Source organism: Eptesicus fuscus, chromosome 6 (genome assembly GCF_027574615.1).
Source record: "Eptesicus fuscus isolate TK198812 chromosome 6, DD_ASM_mEF_20220401, whole genome shotgun sequence".
Taxonomy (NCBI): domain Eukaryota; kingdom Metazoa; phylum Chordata; class Mammalia; order Chiroptera; family Vespertilionidae; genus Eptesicus; species Eptesicus fuscus.
In genome coordinates, this window is record NC_072478.1 from 19,152,748 (window position 1) to 19,170,019 (window position 17,272).

Below are 17,272 nucleotides of genomic sequence, written 5' to 3' on the forward strand. Positions count from 1 at the left end.
GCATCAGGCTTGGTGGAGATTTATGCAGTTTGGGTGCTCAAGGTTGCTGTGTAAGGCTTGGCTGTTTGCACGCACTGTCGTGGTGCCGGGGTCTAAAACGTCTGGTTGGAGTGAGAGGAGCATGTTCTAGAACTCACAGGATCCGGCAGTCAAGGAGGTTGGAGTCTTGTGTTTGTGGGTCCACAGGTGAGGCAGCAGATCCCTGGCCAGAGTGGCTGTAGGGTCCTGGGTGGTGTCCGAGGGCACCCTGCGTGGAGGTGAGGCTGGGCTCCCAGTCACAGAATCTCTCCCCTTCAAGATGGCGTGGCCTCTGTGGCAGAGCTGGCTGCCCTGGGAGAGATTGCAACAGTAGCAGAGACTGCCCTGCTAGGGGAGCCTGGTTCACCAGCCTCCCAAAGTCCTGGGGAATCTAACTGCCCTTCATGCACACATAAATACACCCCACACATCCATGTACAAACCTTTTGTTACCTCATTCACTCACATGCTCTCCCTCACTGCCATCCTGCCAGCCACCATCTCCCTTCCACAATACTATTGTTAAAGAGAAAACCACCGGCCCAAAATGGCATCACTCCAGTTAAAAACCCATGGTGCTAAATCTAGATTTCATACTGGATTTAATGGAAGTTTCAATGTCTCTCAAAAGCTTAATTTTAATCAATCAGCCTTTAATTTTCTGGTGAAGGATCTGTAAGGTAGTCTGTCACATGGCCCTCCCCATCCCCCACAGAAAGAAGAGGGAATCTGTATGATAGAAATCCCTCCTCCTGTCTTCCCTCAAATAAAAGATGTCTTGGCCCCCAAATAATCCTACCTCCCTCCCCCTGTTTTTAGTAGCTCCTTTGTCCCTCCCTCTTTTCTAAAAACATTCTTTTTTGTACATCCCCTCTGAGGTCCCCTTAATTAGCCAGATAGGAACTTTTATCTCTCCCTTAAAAAACTTAAACTTTGAGGTTTGCCAATAATAAGAATTATCATCAGAGATAACATTTTATGACCTACTGGAGGCCCGGTGGTTGAAATTTGTGCACCTGGTGGGATCCCTCAGCCCAGCCTGCACCCTCTCCCAGTCAGGGAGCCCTCGGGGGATGTCCAACATCCTTAGCACTGCTGTGGAGGTGGCAGAGGCTCCTGCCACTGCTGCTGCGTTAGCCAGCTGTGAGCCCAGTTTCTGGCTGAGAGGCACTCCTCCTGTGGGAGTACACTGACCACCAGGGGGCAGCTCCTGCTCTGAGTGTCTTCCCCCTGGTGGTCAGTGTGTGTCATAATGATAGGTCGTTCTGCCATTTGGTCAATTTGCATATTAGCCTTTTATAATATAGGATACCTAGGACAGGGCAAATTTCTAATTACTGAACATCTTTCTTCTTATTGTATTACAATGTCCTTCCTCCCTTCTGTAGCTCCAGTTGCTTTACCTCATCTTTAGCTCATAATGTCATATAAATGGTACGTCACAGTCTCTTTCTGTCTCTGAACCTCTCATGTATGTTTCCAAGTTGATTCCTCTGGTAGATAGATATTTGATAATCAAATTTTGCTAGTAAATATGGTAGTTATGATTGTTCCCTATAAATCTAATTCTCTGATAGTGATGCAATAGGATAGGAATGCCTGGGCACTTGTCTGGTTTCTACTACTTTCTCCTGAGACCAGAGTCAATATTGTGACTAGATGGACTCTTGTGGTCCTTATTGTATTTCACACAATTGGACCCTAATCTAAATAAGACAATAAAACCTGAAAATTATGTATGAAATACAGTAGCATGTTTGTACCACAAGTACCCGACTTAGCTTTTTTACAGACATTCAACTCAGATAATCATATTGCCAAATGTATGACACTGCTATTACGTAAGCACTCATATTGCCACCCCCCATGAAGTTCCCCTTTAATGTTAATTTGATTTGGAAGTTGAAATATATGCAATTTCATTTTTAACTAGTGGCCCGCTGCATGAATTCATGCATGGGTGGGTTCCCTCAGCCTGGCTGGCTATTAGTGCCAATTGGGGGTGGCTGGCCAGTCAGGTGGTGGGACTGCGGGAGGTTGGCTGTCTGGTTGCGGGGAGGGACCTCGGGAGGTTGGCGGCCAGGGGAGGGACCATGGAGGTTTGCTTTCCAGAGGGGAGAGACTGCAGGAGGTTGGCCAGCTGGGGAGAGGGACCATGGGAGGTTGGCCAGCTGCAGGAGGTTGGCTGTGGGAGGGCACTGACCACCAGGGGGCAGCTCCTGTGTTGAGCATCTGCCCCTGGGGGGCAGTGCACTTCACAGTGACCAGTAGTTCAGTCGTTTGGTCATTCGGTTGTTTGGTTGTTCAGTTGCTTAGGCATTTATATATATAGATTAGAAGAAATTTCAATACAAGGAAAGGAAGAAGTTCACATCAAACAATGGATATATCTAGTTAGCAAAGTTTATTTGGAATTAAACACAGAATTTTTGTGATTTTTACACAAGATTAACATATTACAAAATTCCCCTCATAGAAAGCTAGATAACTGACCTTATAGGTCAACTCGCTTTTCCTTCCACTGCTCTAATTCTAACTCTTATGTTTTAAAGAGAAAGTAAACTCGCAAAACCTTAGCCATCCTGTCTTGGACGCTAATACAGGCAGAGCACTTCATTCGAAGTCCATATCCTATCTCTCTCTCTGTCTGTCTGTCTCTCTCTTTCACACAGACACAAAGACACACAGACACACAGACACACAGACACGCACACGCGCGCGCACACACACACACACACACACACTTACTTTCCTGTGTGGAATTGGGCATGCTGGACCTGTGAGTAATAAAAATTACATTTTCATTGTTCCATGATGCTTGTTGCAATTGTAATAAGGACCGTAAGGATCCATCTGGTCCCAATATTGACTCTGGTCTGAGGAACAAGTAAGTAGTAGGACCCAAGCCAGTGCCCACACATTCCTATCCTATTCCATCACTGTCAATAGACTGAGACTTCTAGGGAACAGTCATAAAGTCTACAGTATCAGGACAATCAGTTAAGGTACTGATGTACAAAGAATGAGGGACACACGGTGAACACAAGAATAAATTACTTACAATGGTACATGCCATTTGAGAAGAAATTATTGTTAAGACATCAATGTTGCTAGTGAAGGAAATGAAAACTTCCAAATATTTCTGATCAAGGTTGGGAAAAACGTTGTGAAGGTCAAAAAAGACAAAGTGGACTACTGTCTGTATAACAGACAAAGCAGAAAGCATACTAAAATGGTTACTTAACTTGCATAGAAGAATTGAAACAAACAAAGGAAATTCAAGGACAGAACACAAGGAACAAGTCTGAAAACTACCATCTGATGAAGGAATCTCAGTTTCTGGTTTTGGGTCTTGGAGCACTTTTCTACCTCAGGATGATTGTCCCTTAGGTACCTGCCATCCCATAGATTCTTCTCAGGGCCCTATTTATGTCTTTGTTCCTGAGACTGTAGATGAAGGGGTTCAGCATGGGTGTGACCACGGCATACATCACTGAGGCTGCTGCACTTGAGTGTGAGCTTTGGGTAGCAGCAGAGCTGAGATACACTCCTAGGCCTGTACCATAAAATAAAGAGACAGCTGACAGGTAGAAAATGCCTTATACTTCCCCTGAGCTGATGGGATTGCACGTATGGAGGACACTATCTTAGAGTAAGAGTAAAGGATCCCAGCAAGGGGACCACCACCCAATAGTGCACTTACAAAGTACATCGCTATGTTATTAAGGAAGGTGTCAGAACAGGCAAGTTGGACGACCTGTTTTAGTTCACAAAAATAGTGGGCGATTTCAAAGTGTGTACAGAAGGACAGCTGCAACACCATTACACTTTGTAACAGGGAATTCAGGCCACTAATGATCCAGGACACCAGAACCAGCAGTCCACAGAGCCGGGGGTTCATGATGACCATGTAGTGCAGGGGGTGGCAGATGGCCACAAACCGGTCATAGGCCATCACGGTCAAGAGGATGTCATCCAACCCTGCAAATAGTAGGAAAAAATAAATCTGGGTGATGCAGCCTTCATAGGTGATGGATTTGCTCTGTGTCAGGATGTTCACCAGCATCTTCGGGATGGTGGTGGAGGTGAAACAGATGTCTACGAAGGACAGGTTGGAGAGGAAGAAGTACATGGGTGTGTGGAGGTGGGAGTCTGAGGTGACGGCCAGGATGATGAGCAGGTTTCCCAACACAGTGACCAGGTACATGGAGAGGAAAAGCCCAAATATGAGGGGCTGCAGTTCTGGTTCCTCTGAAAATCCCAGAAGAAGAAATTCTGAAATTGGGGTATCATTGCCTCGTCTCATGTGGTGTAGTTGACTAATAGGAAAGAAAAAATAGCATGACCAATTTTTAAACAAATGGTATTACTAACAGTTGAAATGCTACAGTTATTATTTGCAGTAAAGTAATTATCTATTTTTTCAATATAATATCTCCTTTAAGACACACACCCCAACCCATGACATCTCTGATAAGGAATTTCTGTTCTCCTCAAACCTTTTCCCCCAGGCCAGTGATGGGCAACCTTTTGAGCTTGGTGTGTCAAACTTCGCCAAAAACCTGAGCATAACTCGGGTAGTGTGTCACTTTGAGGAAAAAACATTATTTCACAAATGTTTCATCCTCAGGAGCACCAAATGTTTCATCCTCGGCATGCAGCCGCCTCAGCGGCCACATGTCATCAGAAATGGCTACGCGTGTCAGTGCTGACACGCGTGTCATGTGTTCGCAATCACTGCCCTAGGCGGTGATGGATTGATTACACAGGTTTTTATTTGTTTGTTTGTTTTAAAATCCTTATTATTAAGAGTATTACAGATGTGCACCTTTTTCAACCCCATTACCCCCTTTACCCAGTTTCCACCCCACTGCTGGCCTTCACCATGCTACTGTCTGTGTGCATAGGTAATGCATATATGCGTACAAGTTCTTTGGTTAATGTCTTCCCTACTCTCCCCCTTCCCTCTGAGACTCCTTAATCTCTTCCAGGCCTCTGGTTCTATTTTATTCATCAGTTTATTTTGTTCATTAGATTCCTTGTTCTTTTACCTTGATTTTTAGTTTCAATTATTGATACATATGTTTTCATTGCCATTCTATTGTTCATATTGTTTTAATGATTCAAGGATTTATTAAGTCATACATGCAAAACATATTGCTAACTGCATTAGCAAAAGATCAATGTAAAAACACTCCACAAGTCTTCAAATGTCAATTTAAAAAATGTTGTTCTAGTGGTTGAAAGGTCCAATTTTGTGTTCTTGCCAGTGGGTAAGCTGTACAGAATGTCGTTAGCACAAGCACAAGGTCACAACCTCCCACCCAAAGGAGCATGGTTAGGCAGAGCACAGGAAGCGTGACCACTCAGGGATGCGGAGGGGCCAGCAGTGGCCAAGGTCCAGTGCTGGGATCTGGCAAGACAGTGGTGGTAAGAAGGCTTGTAGTTTAAGAATATCTAAAATACTTAAAAAACTATAGAGATGAAACACGTGATTTTTACACCTAGTTACTAGAAAACAAAGGAAAGCACTTATTAGCTTTGAATGAAAGAACGTGAAAACAGGAATGCACTTTACTAATATACAAAAAAACTAATGCATTATCAAGAAAGATTTTATACAAGGAGGCATATTGCTCATTGAGAAGGCGGTCTATAAGAAAAGCACTAATTAGCAACTATGGGAATGACCAGTTCCAAGATGAATTAAATGCCCAATTGTGGGAGGGATTACAGGTTTAAGAAAAAGGAAAATCTTAAGAAAACACTTACTGATAATACCAACTTTCACCATCGACTTCATTTGACAGAAACTAGCTTTTCAAATCTTACCCATGACACTTTAATTCTGTTTGTTACGCATACAATGTAGTGTAAATTAATCTCCACTTCATATTTTGTCAAATATTATCTTCATCCTTTGATCACATCAAGTGTTCCCCACACTCCACCCCAGTGTGCCCGCCTGAGCAGAATACTTCATCAGAGGAACACGCGAGGAGGTGTTCTGTTCACGATCTCAGCGAAAGCTAACATATGAATTGTTTAAAATCAATTCACATTTATACTATGAAATAAAGACCAATCCAAAGAGTTGAGTTGATGTACAGTACAATGTTAGGTAAGGACATGGGTTCATAAATTATGAACGGCAACGTTTAGTAAAGAAGGCTGCGTGTGCAACTCATTAGTAAGTGTCTGCCTTCCCTAATGTCAGAGGCTAGTCTTCTGCAAGACAAAGGCCTTTAAACAGTTTAGTGCTTAGTGCTCTTAGCACAACAATGCAACTTAGTTCACAAGGAATTTTGGCAACTCTTTTATCTGAGCAAGAAAGGGGCTTTTGAAAAATAAGGCTTCAAGAAAGCTTGTCATTTTAGGGCTAAATTTTAATAGAATGTGAAAGTTTGAATCCTTACACTTATTTGTTATAATAAAACATAAAAATTACTGATTGGTTCAAAATGGTTTTAGGGAAAAGCTAATTTGTAACAAAAACTTGGTCTTGAGTTGGAAGGCTTCATTGTTTTTTGAGCAAAGCATACAATGGTTCCCAGGGGCCAGAGCCTAGGGGAGAGGCCCAGAGGTTTACAACAGCAGGCATTTTCTCTTCCTCTTCTTGACTGGCAGGGGCAGAGAATGGCTGGAATAGCTTCGTGGAACACTGTCTAGAGGCCTCGCTCTGTGAGCGCTGAGCACTCCAGGTATTTTACAGCATCCGATCTCCTTGGCCATGGCTAAGCCCTGCGGGTAGGTGATGAGTGTCAGCTTCTTCTGCTTCAGTTTCTCAATCGTGTCTTTATCATCCCTAAGATCAAGCTTAGTCCCCAACAGGATGATGGGAGTGTTGGGACAATGGTGTCAAACTTCAGGGTACCACTTTGCACGAACATTCTCAAATGATGCAGGACTCACAAGAGAGAAGCAAATTAAGAATACGTCTGTCTGTGGATGGGAGAGGGGACGTAATCTGTCATAATCTTCTTGTCCAGCGGTATCCCATAAGCCCAGATTCACCAGTTTTCCATCTACCATAACATTGGCAGAATAGTTGTCAAAGACAGTGGGGGTATATTCTCCAGGAAATGCATTGGTAGTATAACTGATCAGTAGGCAAGTTTTACTTACCTACAGATCCTTCTCCCACCACCACACAATGGATGGCCTGCATCTGGGCCGCTGGGGGTGGGTGGGTGAACTTGTTGGGGGGGGAGTGGGGGGAAGGAGTCGCAGCAGCGGCGGCCTGGGGATGAGGAGGGAAGTGGTGGGCTTGTTCATATTTTTTATCTTTTTCTCCTCCTCCTCCTGCTCCTCCTCCTTCAAGAATATCCTTTAATATTTCATGTAATATTGGTTTGGTGGTGATGAACTCCTTTAGCTTTTTCTTGTATGTAAACCTCTTTATTTGACCTTCAATTCTAAATGGCAGCTGGGCTAGATAGAGTATTCTTGGTTCTAGGTCCTTGATATTCATCATTTTGAATATTTCTTACCTCTCCCTTCTGACCTGCAAGTTTTCTGTTTAGAAATCAGCTGAGAGTCTTATGGGGGCTCCCTTGTAGGTAACTAACTGCTTTTCTCTTACTACTTTTAAGAGTCTCTCTTTGTCTATTTCTAAAAAATATACTTTTATTGATTTCAGAGAGATGGGAGAAGGTGAGAGAGATAGACACATCAATGATGAGAGAGGATCTTTGATTGGCTGCCTCCTGCACACCCCTTACTGGGGATGGAGTCAGCCACACAGGAATGTGTCCTTGAGCGGAATTGAACCTGGGACCCTCCAGTCTCGGGTCGATGCTCTATTCACTGAGCCAAACCAGTTAGGGCTACAGCCTAATAATTGTTAATATCCTCACCTGATGGTGAAGATTGCAGTATCCATCGGCCTATTATAATGGACAGATAATCAATATACTGTACGTAGAGAGCTTGGTGCACTTCCTTCTTGTTGGTAAATGAATGGTTACCACTGTGATGGGATGAGGCTAATTATTTGTTTTAACCTCTCAAATGTCTTTATTGCTACCCAGCACCTCGGTCTACAATCCACAGACATATTTCAGTTCCCTGTCATCTCTCCCATCTAACAGGTGGGCACCCCTCTAGCCAAATGCACATATTGACTCAGAGAGAACTTTAATGCTGATCATTGAACTCTCTGATAAAATTCCTCCCCTAGTCATACCTCACTGGAGATAGAAGCCAAAATTTCGTAGCTTCAAACACCAGGCTCCAGTGTCTGTGAACTCTCAACCAGCTCCACCCTCACAGAGCCCTGGCCTCCCTCACACTGGTCTCCTACACATTAATCCTGACTCTTGCTTCTCCTGACACCACAGCTTCAGGGCTCAGAGCCTTTATGGGCTTGCTTTCCTCTGCTTGGGGTCTCCCCACTGGTCTTTTTGGAATTTTTTAAGCCCTTTCAATCCTCCAAACTCTAACTCTTCTTTCAGAGAGACTGGATCCTCTCCTTCATGAACCTTTTCTTTTTCTAACATTAGCACAGGAAAAGGTCACTTTCTCATGCTCTTAATCTAGGTGTTAGGGCACCCATGGTGAGACTTTTATTTAATCCCATGTCTTTGTTCCTTGCTAGACTGTGAGTACCTGAGGCATATAACATGTTATACAAACTCATTCCCCCCTTCAGATTTAGTTTAGTGTGGCTGAATAAACATGTATTTTATGACAGGATTCTATGAAGCTGGGTGTGGAGAACAAGCTTGAGGAGTGTTCTCCATATTCTGAGATCAGGAGCCATTAGGCTGTGAGATTACAGTTGTAAGAATGAAATAGAATGGAATCAAGGAGCCACAAAAGAAAGTGTTAGAGTGTGTCATACACAGTGGGGGTACATGCATAATCATTCATGGTTCCCTTTGTTCTCTTGTGTGTGTGTGTGTGTGTGTGTGTGTGCATGCGCACGCAACAACTTTGGGTCACAATGTAAAAGGCATGATTTCTTTTGGAAAACAGTGAAACAAATCTGGAATTTAACACAATAAATGTATGGACAGCTTAAAAAGCCATTTCCTGATAATGAAGGAAAAATAACAGTGAATAGCCCAGCAGAGAGCCATGTGCAGAGAGAAGAGGGGGACAGCGTGGGTGCTGAAGTTACCTGGGACTCAAGGGACCACATCCTGACTGGAACTTCACTGCTTCAGGGGCCTTACCACAGCGTCCTCCCCAGCCTCTGATCTAATTGTGATTCCAGCACCTATGCCATGTTTATTAGATCACTCTGGTGTATATATGGGTCAATAGCGTCTTTCCTTTGCTATTTTTGGCTTTGAGTTTAGATCGCTTTGTGACACAACTGATGGGTGGGCACTAGTCTGGTTCTGTTCCTTGTCAACGTGCAAATCATCCTGGACATTCTTTATAAAATCCTGCTTATGCCACAACTATTGATCCCCTTTCTTCACATACTTACCCCTGAGAATTCGATATTATAGCACACTAATTTCATTATACTGAGCCTTCTTTGTATAATTTGAGGTCAAATGAGCAGGGAGCTCACTGGCTTTGTTCACTTATGTAGTTTTATAAATGTGTGCTTTTATATGGAAAAAATGTTAAGGTATGGAATATTCATAATATAAAAATGGCAGGGAAAATAAACATGGTTGAATATTGTGTATTCAAATATTGGCATTAATAAAATTGGAAGAAAATTGTAAAACAAAAAAAAAAGCCAAACACTCCCCCCACCGCCCCCACAGAACTTTAATCACATCAATATAAGCCTCCAATTCCAGATATATGGGCAAGGGTGTGCAAATAAAAATACAAAAATATACTTTCAAAAGGCAGTCGTGTAAGCAGTGTCTACAGTTATAATTTCTACCTATATAAACATAACTAGATTATGCTTAGAAAATGGATAGAAAAGATCATTAATTGAATGCAAAAGAATGTTTTTGCCAAGGTGAAAGATGTAGAACTGTTTATGTTTAAAAATAACGGGAGAAGACACCATATGACAGACTGATGGAATTGACCACACAAAATTAATACATTTTCATCCATTCCCCTAAATCCATCTATACATAAATAAAGCAATTCTATGCCAAACAGCAATGACTTTAGAAGAAAACTAATTTAGCATACTAAATGTATTAACTATGTATTTGCTTACCTAGCAAACATTTATGGCAGTCTCTCAGGTCTGAGCTGGCCTGGGTAGGCTCTCAGGTTACCTCAGGAAGAGAAATTCTGGGATGCATTCCTTGAATCTTCCCACAGCATCTGCTGCACTCTCAGACTCACCTGGTTGGGTCTCTGAAAGGAAGGGCTCCTTGTAGAAGTCTGAATTGCTCCCTGGATGGTTAATGTGGGAGACTGAAGCTCTGTTCTCAGACAAAAGAGCAGGAAGGAGTCAAGCAATAGTCTCAGAGTCAGACTTGAGACTCCAAAAGAAGTAAATATGTTCTGTTCCAGCCTAACGCTGCACAAGTTGGGAGTCTGCTGCAGAGGAGATATTACTCCTCCTTTATCTGCTCATTAGATACCTGTTTGCATTGTTGCTCCCACCTCTGAGCACCCGGTTTCCCTGTGGGACACACTGGTCTGAACAGAATGGAAAATGTTCCTGCCGATTCTCTGTTCCTAAGGAACCAGCTTAGACGTTAAGTGAATCTTGTTTTTGTTACTCCTTCTCCATGACTCTCTTGAGGTCTCATCTCCCAGCACCTTACCCAACTTTGAATTAAATTTTCTCTAAAGTCCAAGACCGTGGAGACTGGCTTGACTAGGAACCTTGGATTTTCAAAGTGCTGAATTGTTGTGAGGCACAAGCCATGATACCTCCAGAGAATTGCAATTTCTCTCTTCAACAAGGGAGAGGACTGTGTGACTTTGATGTAAAGCTTTGTGCACCACCCTCCTTGGCTTCATGACACATTTGCCAAATCAATGAGAAATTTCGTAATTATATCAGAAGATAAGAGCTGCTATTTAGTCCCACATCATAAGATCTTTGTTAATTATGAGACATAATTTTATAATTTTATGCTGTACAATCTGAGTTTAGTACTTTATATGCATTATTTGATTTAAAGTTTATAAAACTCCTTTCTCTGAACTTATAAAATTATCAACTTCATTCTCAATGCAGTAGTGGGCTTGAGGAAGTTTAGTGACCAACCCAACATTATAATCAGTGTAAGGTGTTGATTAGAATCTGTCATGATGCTTTCAATTCTCTGACTGTGCAGTGGTTCCCAACGAGGGAAAATCTGAAGGTAGGCTGCTAAATACTTGTAATACCCAACACAAATAATTATGTCATATTTAGAAGGTAAAAATTCCTAGTCTAGATGAGCTCTTCTCCAACTTCACAGTGCATATTATTGACTAAACAATATTACTGAGTAAGTGTTTCATCACCAAAAGGATTTATTCAGGAAAAAGAAAGTATTGCAACCCATGCATGCAGACATGACAAGCTACATGCACACTCTGGCCTGTGTGCCAAGATGGAGGGGTCCTTATGGAGGGAAAGGAAGAGGGAAGGGGAATTTAGAACCATGGAGTTTTATCAACATAGAGTTCTTCCTGTAGGGCTCTCCTGATTACAGACAGTGTGAGAAATTCCATTAGTGCTATCTCCTCCTATAGACCCTCCTGACTGGTTATGTTTGCTGAAATTCCTGTTAGTCTTTATCAATATGAATCACCCACGTTTGTAGTTCAAGTACAGATGCTGATTCAGCAGGTGCTGGTGGGCCTGGGGCATCTGCATTTCTCAAAAGTCCCAGGAAAATGCTGGTTTTGAGGTCCTGGTCTGAGGACCACTCTTTGAGTAGCAAGTTTTGGTCCTGTTGTAGAGTAAGGGGCAAGTAGTTGTAGGCCATCTTCACCAAAAATTGTGTTTGCTTAAGATTTTGAATGAAAGATGTACAGTCATGCACTGCTTAACAAACAGGGATATGTTCTGAGAAATGCATCCATAGGCGATTTTGTCATGGAGGGCACATCAGAAAATGCAGTTAAGCAAACTGAGATGGAAACCATGGAAAATTAAGTAATCCTGAAAATACCACCTTAGCCACCATCATTAGCTGAAGACAGAAAATGGTGTTGAGGGAGGGGAGTTAGATATGGGAGATTACCAGGAAAAGCTCAGTAAACAGGGTAAGGTTGTTATGCAGGTTTAAGTAATTGTCTTTTGCATTGATCTGAGTTTCTAGAAATAAGGTCACCGCCTCCCCATTCCTAGTAAAAGGCTCAGACAGCACACTCCTTTGTGGGCTGTGAGCTCAGACAAGATGGCTGGGAGCTTGGGGCTTGTGCAGTCCCTTAGGCTGGTGCAGATTGGAGGGGAGTGTTTGCCCCAGGAAAGATGGCACTGGTCTTGATGTGGCTTCTTCTGCAAATACTTGGTTGTAAGACTTCTGTTCAGCTGTTTTCAATGGGATCTTCAGGTTGATTGTTGTATAATTTAGTTGTGATTCCAAGTCTGGTCTGGGAGGAGGAGAGATCAACTTCCACCAGCTCTGCTGCCATCTTCCTCAACAATTCTACTTTAAATCTTTGTGTTTAGATTTGTACTTTCTTTTAATTTCATTTTAATTTAACCATTTGTTCTTTTAGCTTCCATTCCCTCCAATTTTTTTTAAAGTTTTCTTTCAACATGAAAGATGAAAATTTTAACAAGTCTGTGTTGGACATATATGTGTGTGCGTTTATTAGAAAGAAATTCAGATAAAATGTACACACGTACGCATACATATACTTCTTACCTGTCAAGGAGTTCTTAGACTCACCAAATATTTCTAAATATTTTATTTATTAACAAAATTGACTGAATTAAGTTTATCACCTCACATCATCACCAGAAATAAAAAAGCAGAGGATCAGGGTAATTACTGGTATTCTTAATTTCTGTATGGCTCCTTTAATTCAAAAAAGTTTGCATTTTAAATATGTTCAGTTTATTTCATTCATTAATTCCAATAAGTTATTTAAAATAAAAACAATTAGTTAGAACCAAAAAATGAATTCAGTAACATTGTGGGATACAAAATGAATTTACAGAAATCTGTGGTGTCTAATAACAAACTGTGAGAGAAATTAAGAAAATAATCCACTTACAACTGCATCAAAAAGAATAAAATACTAGGAGTAAACATAACCTAGGAAGTGAAAGATCTGTACACTGAAAACTGTAACATATTGCTGAATGTTATTGAACAAGACGCAAAAATGGAAACGTATGCTCTGGCCACTGATTGGAAGAATTAATATTGGCACCACTCATGCTAAAAGTCCAGAATGCCAAACCCAGATTTAATACTGGATCTAATGGAAGTTTCTATATTATTGTAGGTATTCTGGACACTGAGTTGAATAAGATAAGAAAACTAGGAGATTATTTATAAATCCTAGTAGTATGGTACTAGTGTAAATACCTGACATTAAACTTTTTTTTAAAAAAAATATATTTTATTGATTTTTTACAGAGAGGAAGGGAGAGGGATAGAGAGTTAGAAACATTGATGAGAGAGAAACTTTGATCAGCTTCCTCCTGCACACCCCCTACTGGGGATGTGCCCGCAACCAAGGTACATGCCCTTGACCAGAATCGAACATGGGACCTCTCAGTCCGCAGGCTGAAGCTCTATCCACTGAGCCAAACCGGTTAGGGCCTGACATTAAGCTTTTGATGCATGAGGCATCTGTTTCAAAGACATCTATCACAAATAATCCTATTGCCAGCTTTTTGACAAGGCTACTAGAGAAGCACTCTGGTATCCCCTCCCAACTCAACCTATTCTCTCTCTCTCTCTCCTCCTCTCTCTCTCTCTCTCTCTCTCTCTCTCTCTCTCTCTCTCTCTCTCTCCCTCTCTCTCTCTCTCTCTCTCTCTCTCTCTCTCTCTCTCTCTCTCTCTGTCTTCTTCCTCCCTTCCCCCATTCTGAGACCTTCTGATGTGGCCCTTAGGATGTTGTGTATCATCCAGGATCTGTGAGTAATAAACCTTGTGATTTCATAGATCCCTCATGATTGTTGCAATTTTAATAAGGACCACAAGAGCCCGTCCAGCCACAACATTGGCTGTGGTCTGAGGAACAAGTAGCAGGGCCCAAGGTGAGTGCCCAGGCATTTTCAGCCTATAGCATTACCATCAATAGGCTGAGACTTATAAGGAACAATGATAAAGTCAACATTACCAGGAAGAGCAGTTAGAGTACTGATGTATAAAGAATGAGAATCAGACCAGGCTGGTTTGGCTCAGTGGATATAGCGTTGGCCTGTGGACTGAAGGGTCCCAGGTTTGATTCTTGTCCAGGACACATGCCAGCGTGCAGGAGGCAGCCAATCAATGATTCTCTCTCATCATTAATGTTTCTCTCTCTCTCCTTCGCCCTTCCTCTCTGAAATAAAAATATATTTTAATAAAAATATATTTAAAAAAAAGAATGAGAAACATAAAAGTTAAAATTGAGGTGTCAGATTTTCCTGGAATGAAATTATATAAATAGTGTGAGTAACCAAGCAAAATTTTTCCAACGTGAATAATACAACTTATGACTATTCTATCTGTAAAATAAGAACAACTTCCTTACAATGGTGTATGTTATGTGAGTATAAGTTAATCTTCAGAAATCCATTTTGTCAATGAACTAAACTGGAATTTGCATTCTGATCAAGGTTGAAAAAAGCTATGTTAGGTGAGAACACAGGAGAAGGGGAAAAACTGTCTGTATAATAGACGTAGTAGAAAGTGTAATAAAATGGTTACTTAAGTTGTATAGAGAAGTTGAACTCAAATAAATGGAAATTTCGGGAAATAAATGAAACAAGCAAGTTGTACAAACACAATCTGATTAAAGGATCTTAATTTCTGGTTTTCAGTCTTGAAGCCATGAAATCAAGTGCACTTTTCAGACTTACCACAGCTGTTCTTCTATGGCTGCCTACCCAGAGAATCGTTTCAGGGCCCCTTTTATGTCCTTGTTCCTGAGACTGTAGATGAAGGGGTTCAGCATGGGTGTGACCACAGTGTACAGCACTGAGACTGCTGCACTTGAGTGTGAGCTGTGGGTAGCATCAGAGCTGAGATACACTCCTAGGCTCGTACCATAAAATAAGGAGACAGCTGAGAGGTGAGACGCACAGGTAGAAAATGCCTTATACTTCCCCTGAGCTGATGGGATTGCACGTATGGAGGACACTATCTTAGAGTAAGAGTAAAGGATCCCAGCTAGGGGACCACCACCCAGTAGCACAGCTACAAAATACATCACCATGTTATTAAGGAAGGTGTTGGAACAGGCAAGTTGGGTCATTTGGTTGAGTTCACAGAAAAAGTGGGGGATTTCCAAGTCTGTACAGAAGGTTAGTCGTAACACCATTAAGCTTTCTAACAAGGAATGCAGGGCACTTGTGATCCAGGACACCAGAACCAGCAGTCCACAGAGCCAGGGTTTCATGATGACTGTGTAGTGCAGGGGGTGACAGATGGCCACAAACCGGTCATAGGCCATCACAGTCAGGAGGAAGTTGTCTAGTCCCCCAAATAACATGAAAAAATACATCTGGGTGATACAACCTTCATAGGTGATGACTTTGCTCTGTGTCTGAATGTTCCATAGCATCTTTGGGATGGTGGTGGAGGTGAAACAGATGTCTACCAAGGACAGGTTGAAGAGGAAGAAGTACATGGGTGTGTGGAGGTGGGAGTCTGAGCTGACGGCCAGGATGATGAGCAGGTTTCCCAACACAGTGATCAGGTACATGGAGAGGAAAAGCCCAAATATGAGGGGCTGCAGTGCTGGTTCCTCTGAAAATCCCAGGAGAAGAAATTCTGACACTCCTGTAAGATTCCCTGGTTCCATGAGGTGGGGGTGACTTCCAAGAAAGAAGAAAAGGGCATGAGGACTTTTCATACAATCTAGTGTTACTCACGTGGCTCTAACGCTACAGTGTGTCTCCCGCAGTCAAGAAATTATTTTCGTTGCTACTTCATAACTGTAATTTTGCTACTGTTAATGAATCGTAATGTAAATATCTGTGTTTTCTGATGGTCTTAGGCTCTACAGCAGCAGTTCTCAACCTGTGGGTCGTGACCCACAGGTGGAGAACCGCTGGCAGGGTTGCCTAAGACCATCGGAAAACATAGATATTTACATTACGATTCATAACAGTAGCAAAATTACAGTTATGAAGTAGCAACGAAAATAATTTTATTGTTGGGGGTCACCACAACATGAGGAACTGTATTAAAGGGTCCGAGATTCTAGGACCTTCCTGTGTCATTTCAGAGTAGGAATTTTTGACCCAATCTCCTTTTTACCTAAGATGTCAGGTATACTGTAGTTTTAATGGGAAATTTTTCATGCATTTCAGGAATATGAATTGAGTGCTAACCATGGTTTCAGCACTGTCTGGGCTGTAAGTAGAGGGTGCTGAAGAACAAAGTTCCTTCAATTCAATCTGGGGGAAAGAACATAGAAGCAAATAATAGAAATATGTAAATACTAGTCAATAGTAAAAGGTGAGAACACCTAGTTGATATCAGCACTTCTCCAATTTCCATGTTCCTATGCAGTCCCCAGGATTCGGGCTCAAATGCAGAATTTGATGCAGCAGGTCTGGGAGGGCTCAGAGACTCTGCATTTCCAACAAGCTCCCTGGTGGTGTGATGCTGCAGGTCCTGGCCTGAGGACCACTCTCTGAGTAGAAAGGCTGTGGTTCTGTGTTAGAGTTAGCTGCAGGTAGTTTTAGGTCTTATGATCCAAGTATTGTCTTTGCATGGAGTTTTAAGGAATAGTGTATTTACTCATTCTAGAGGCTATGAATAAATACTTGTTTCCGTTAAATAAGGACCCTTGAGTGACACAAAATAATACTGGAAAATGATTTGTAGCAAGTAAAATAAGAACCTCTAAAAGGTGTCCACATTCTAATTCCCAGTACTTTAAATATATTACTTTTTTATAACAAGGGAAAATTAGGTTAGCAGATGGAATAGTGTTGTTAATTTGCTTACTTTATTTATTTTATTTTTTAAAAAATATTTTTATTGGTTTCAAAGAGGAAAGGAGAGGGAGAGAGAGCTAGAAACATCAATGATGAGAAAGAATTATTGATCAGCTACCTCCTTGCCCCCACTTGGGATCGAACTGGCAACCTAAACATGGGCTCTTTTTTTTTCTTTAAATTTTTTATTGTTTAAAATATTACATATGTCTCCTTTCTCTCCATTGACCTCTCCCCGGCACTCCCACTCCCCAGCACATGCCAGGC

At 41.8% G+C, this 17,272-nt stretch overlaps 1 protein-coding gene and 2 pseudogenes across 1 annotated transcript; all 3 read right to left on the reverse strand.

Annotated features, from left to right (window-relative positions):
- Window positions 1-3,383: 3,383 nt before the first annotated feature.
- LOC103300949 (olfactory receptor 7A10-like) lies at window positions 3,384-4,324 on the reverse strand (annotated as a pseudogene).
- A 2,279-nt stretch (window positions 4,325-6,603) lies between these two features.
- LOC129149394 (ras-related C3 botulinum toxin substrate 1-like) lies at window positions 6,604-7,186 on the reverse strand (annotated as a pseudogene).
- A 7,754-nt stretch (window positions 7,187-14,940) lies between these two features.
- On the reverse strand, window positions 14,941-15,861 carry LOC129149274 (olfactory receptor 7A5-like). The gene has a single exon (XM_054716836.1). It carries the CDS (start codon window positions 15,859-15,861, stop codon window positions 14,941-14,943), a length of 921 nt encoding a protein of 306 aa, XP_054572811.1.
- Between the last annotated feature and the right edge of the window lie 1,411 nt (window positions 15,862-17,272).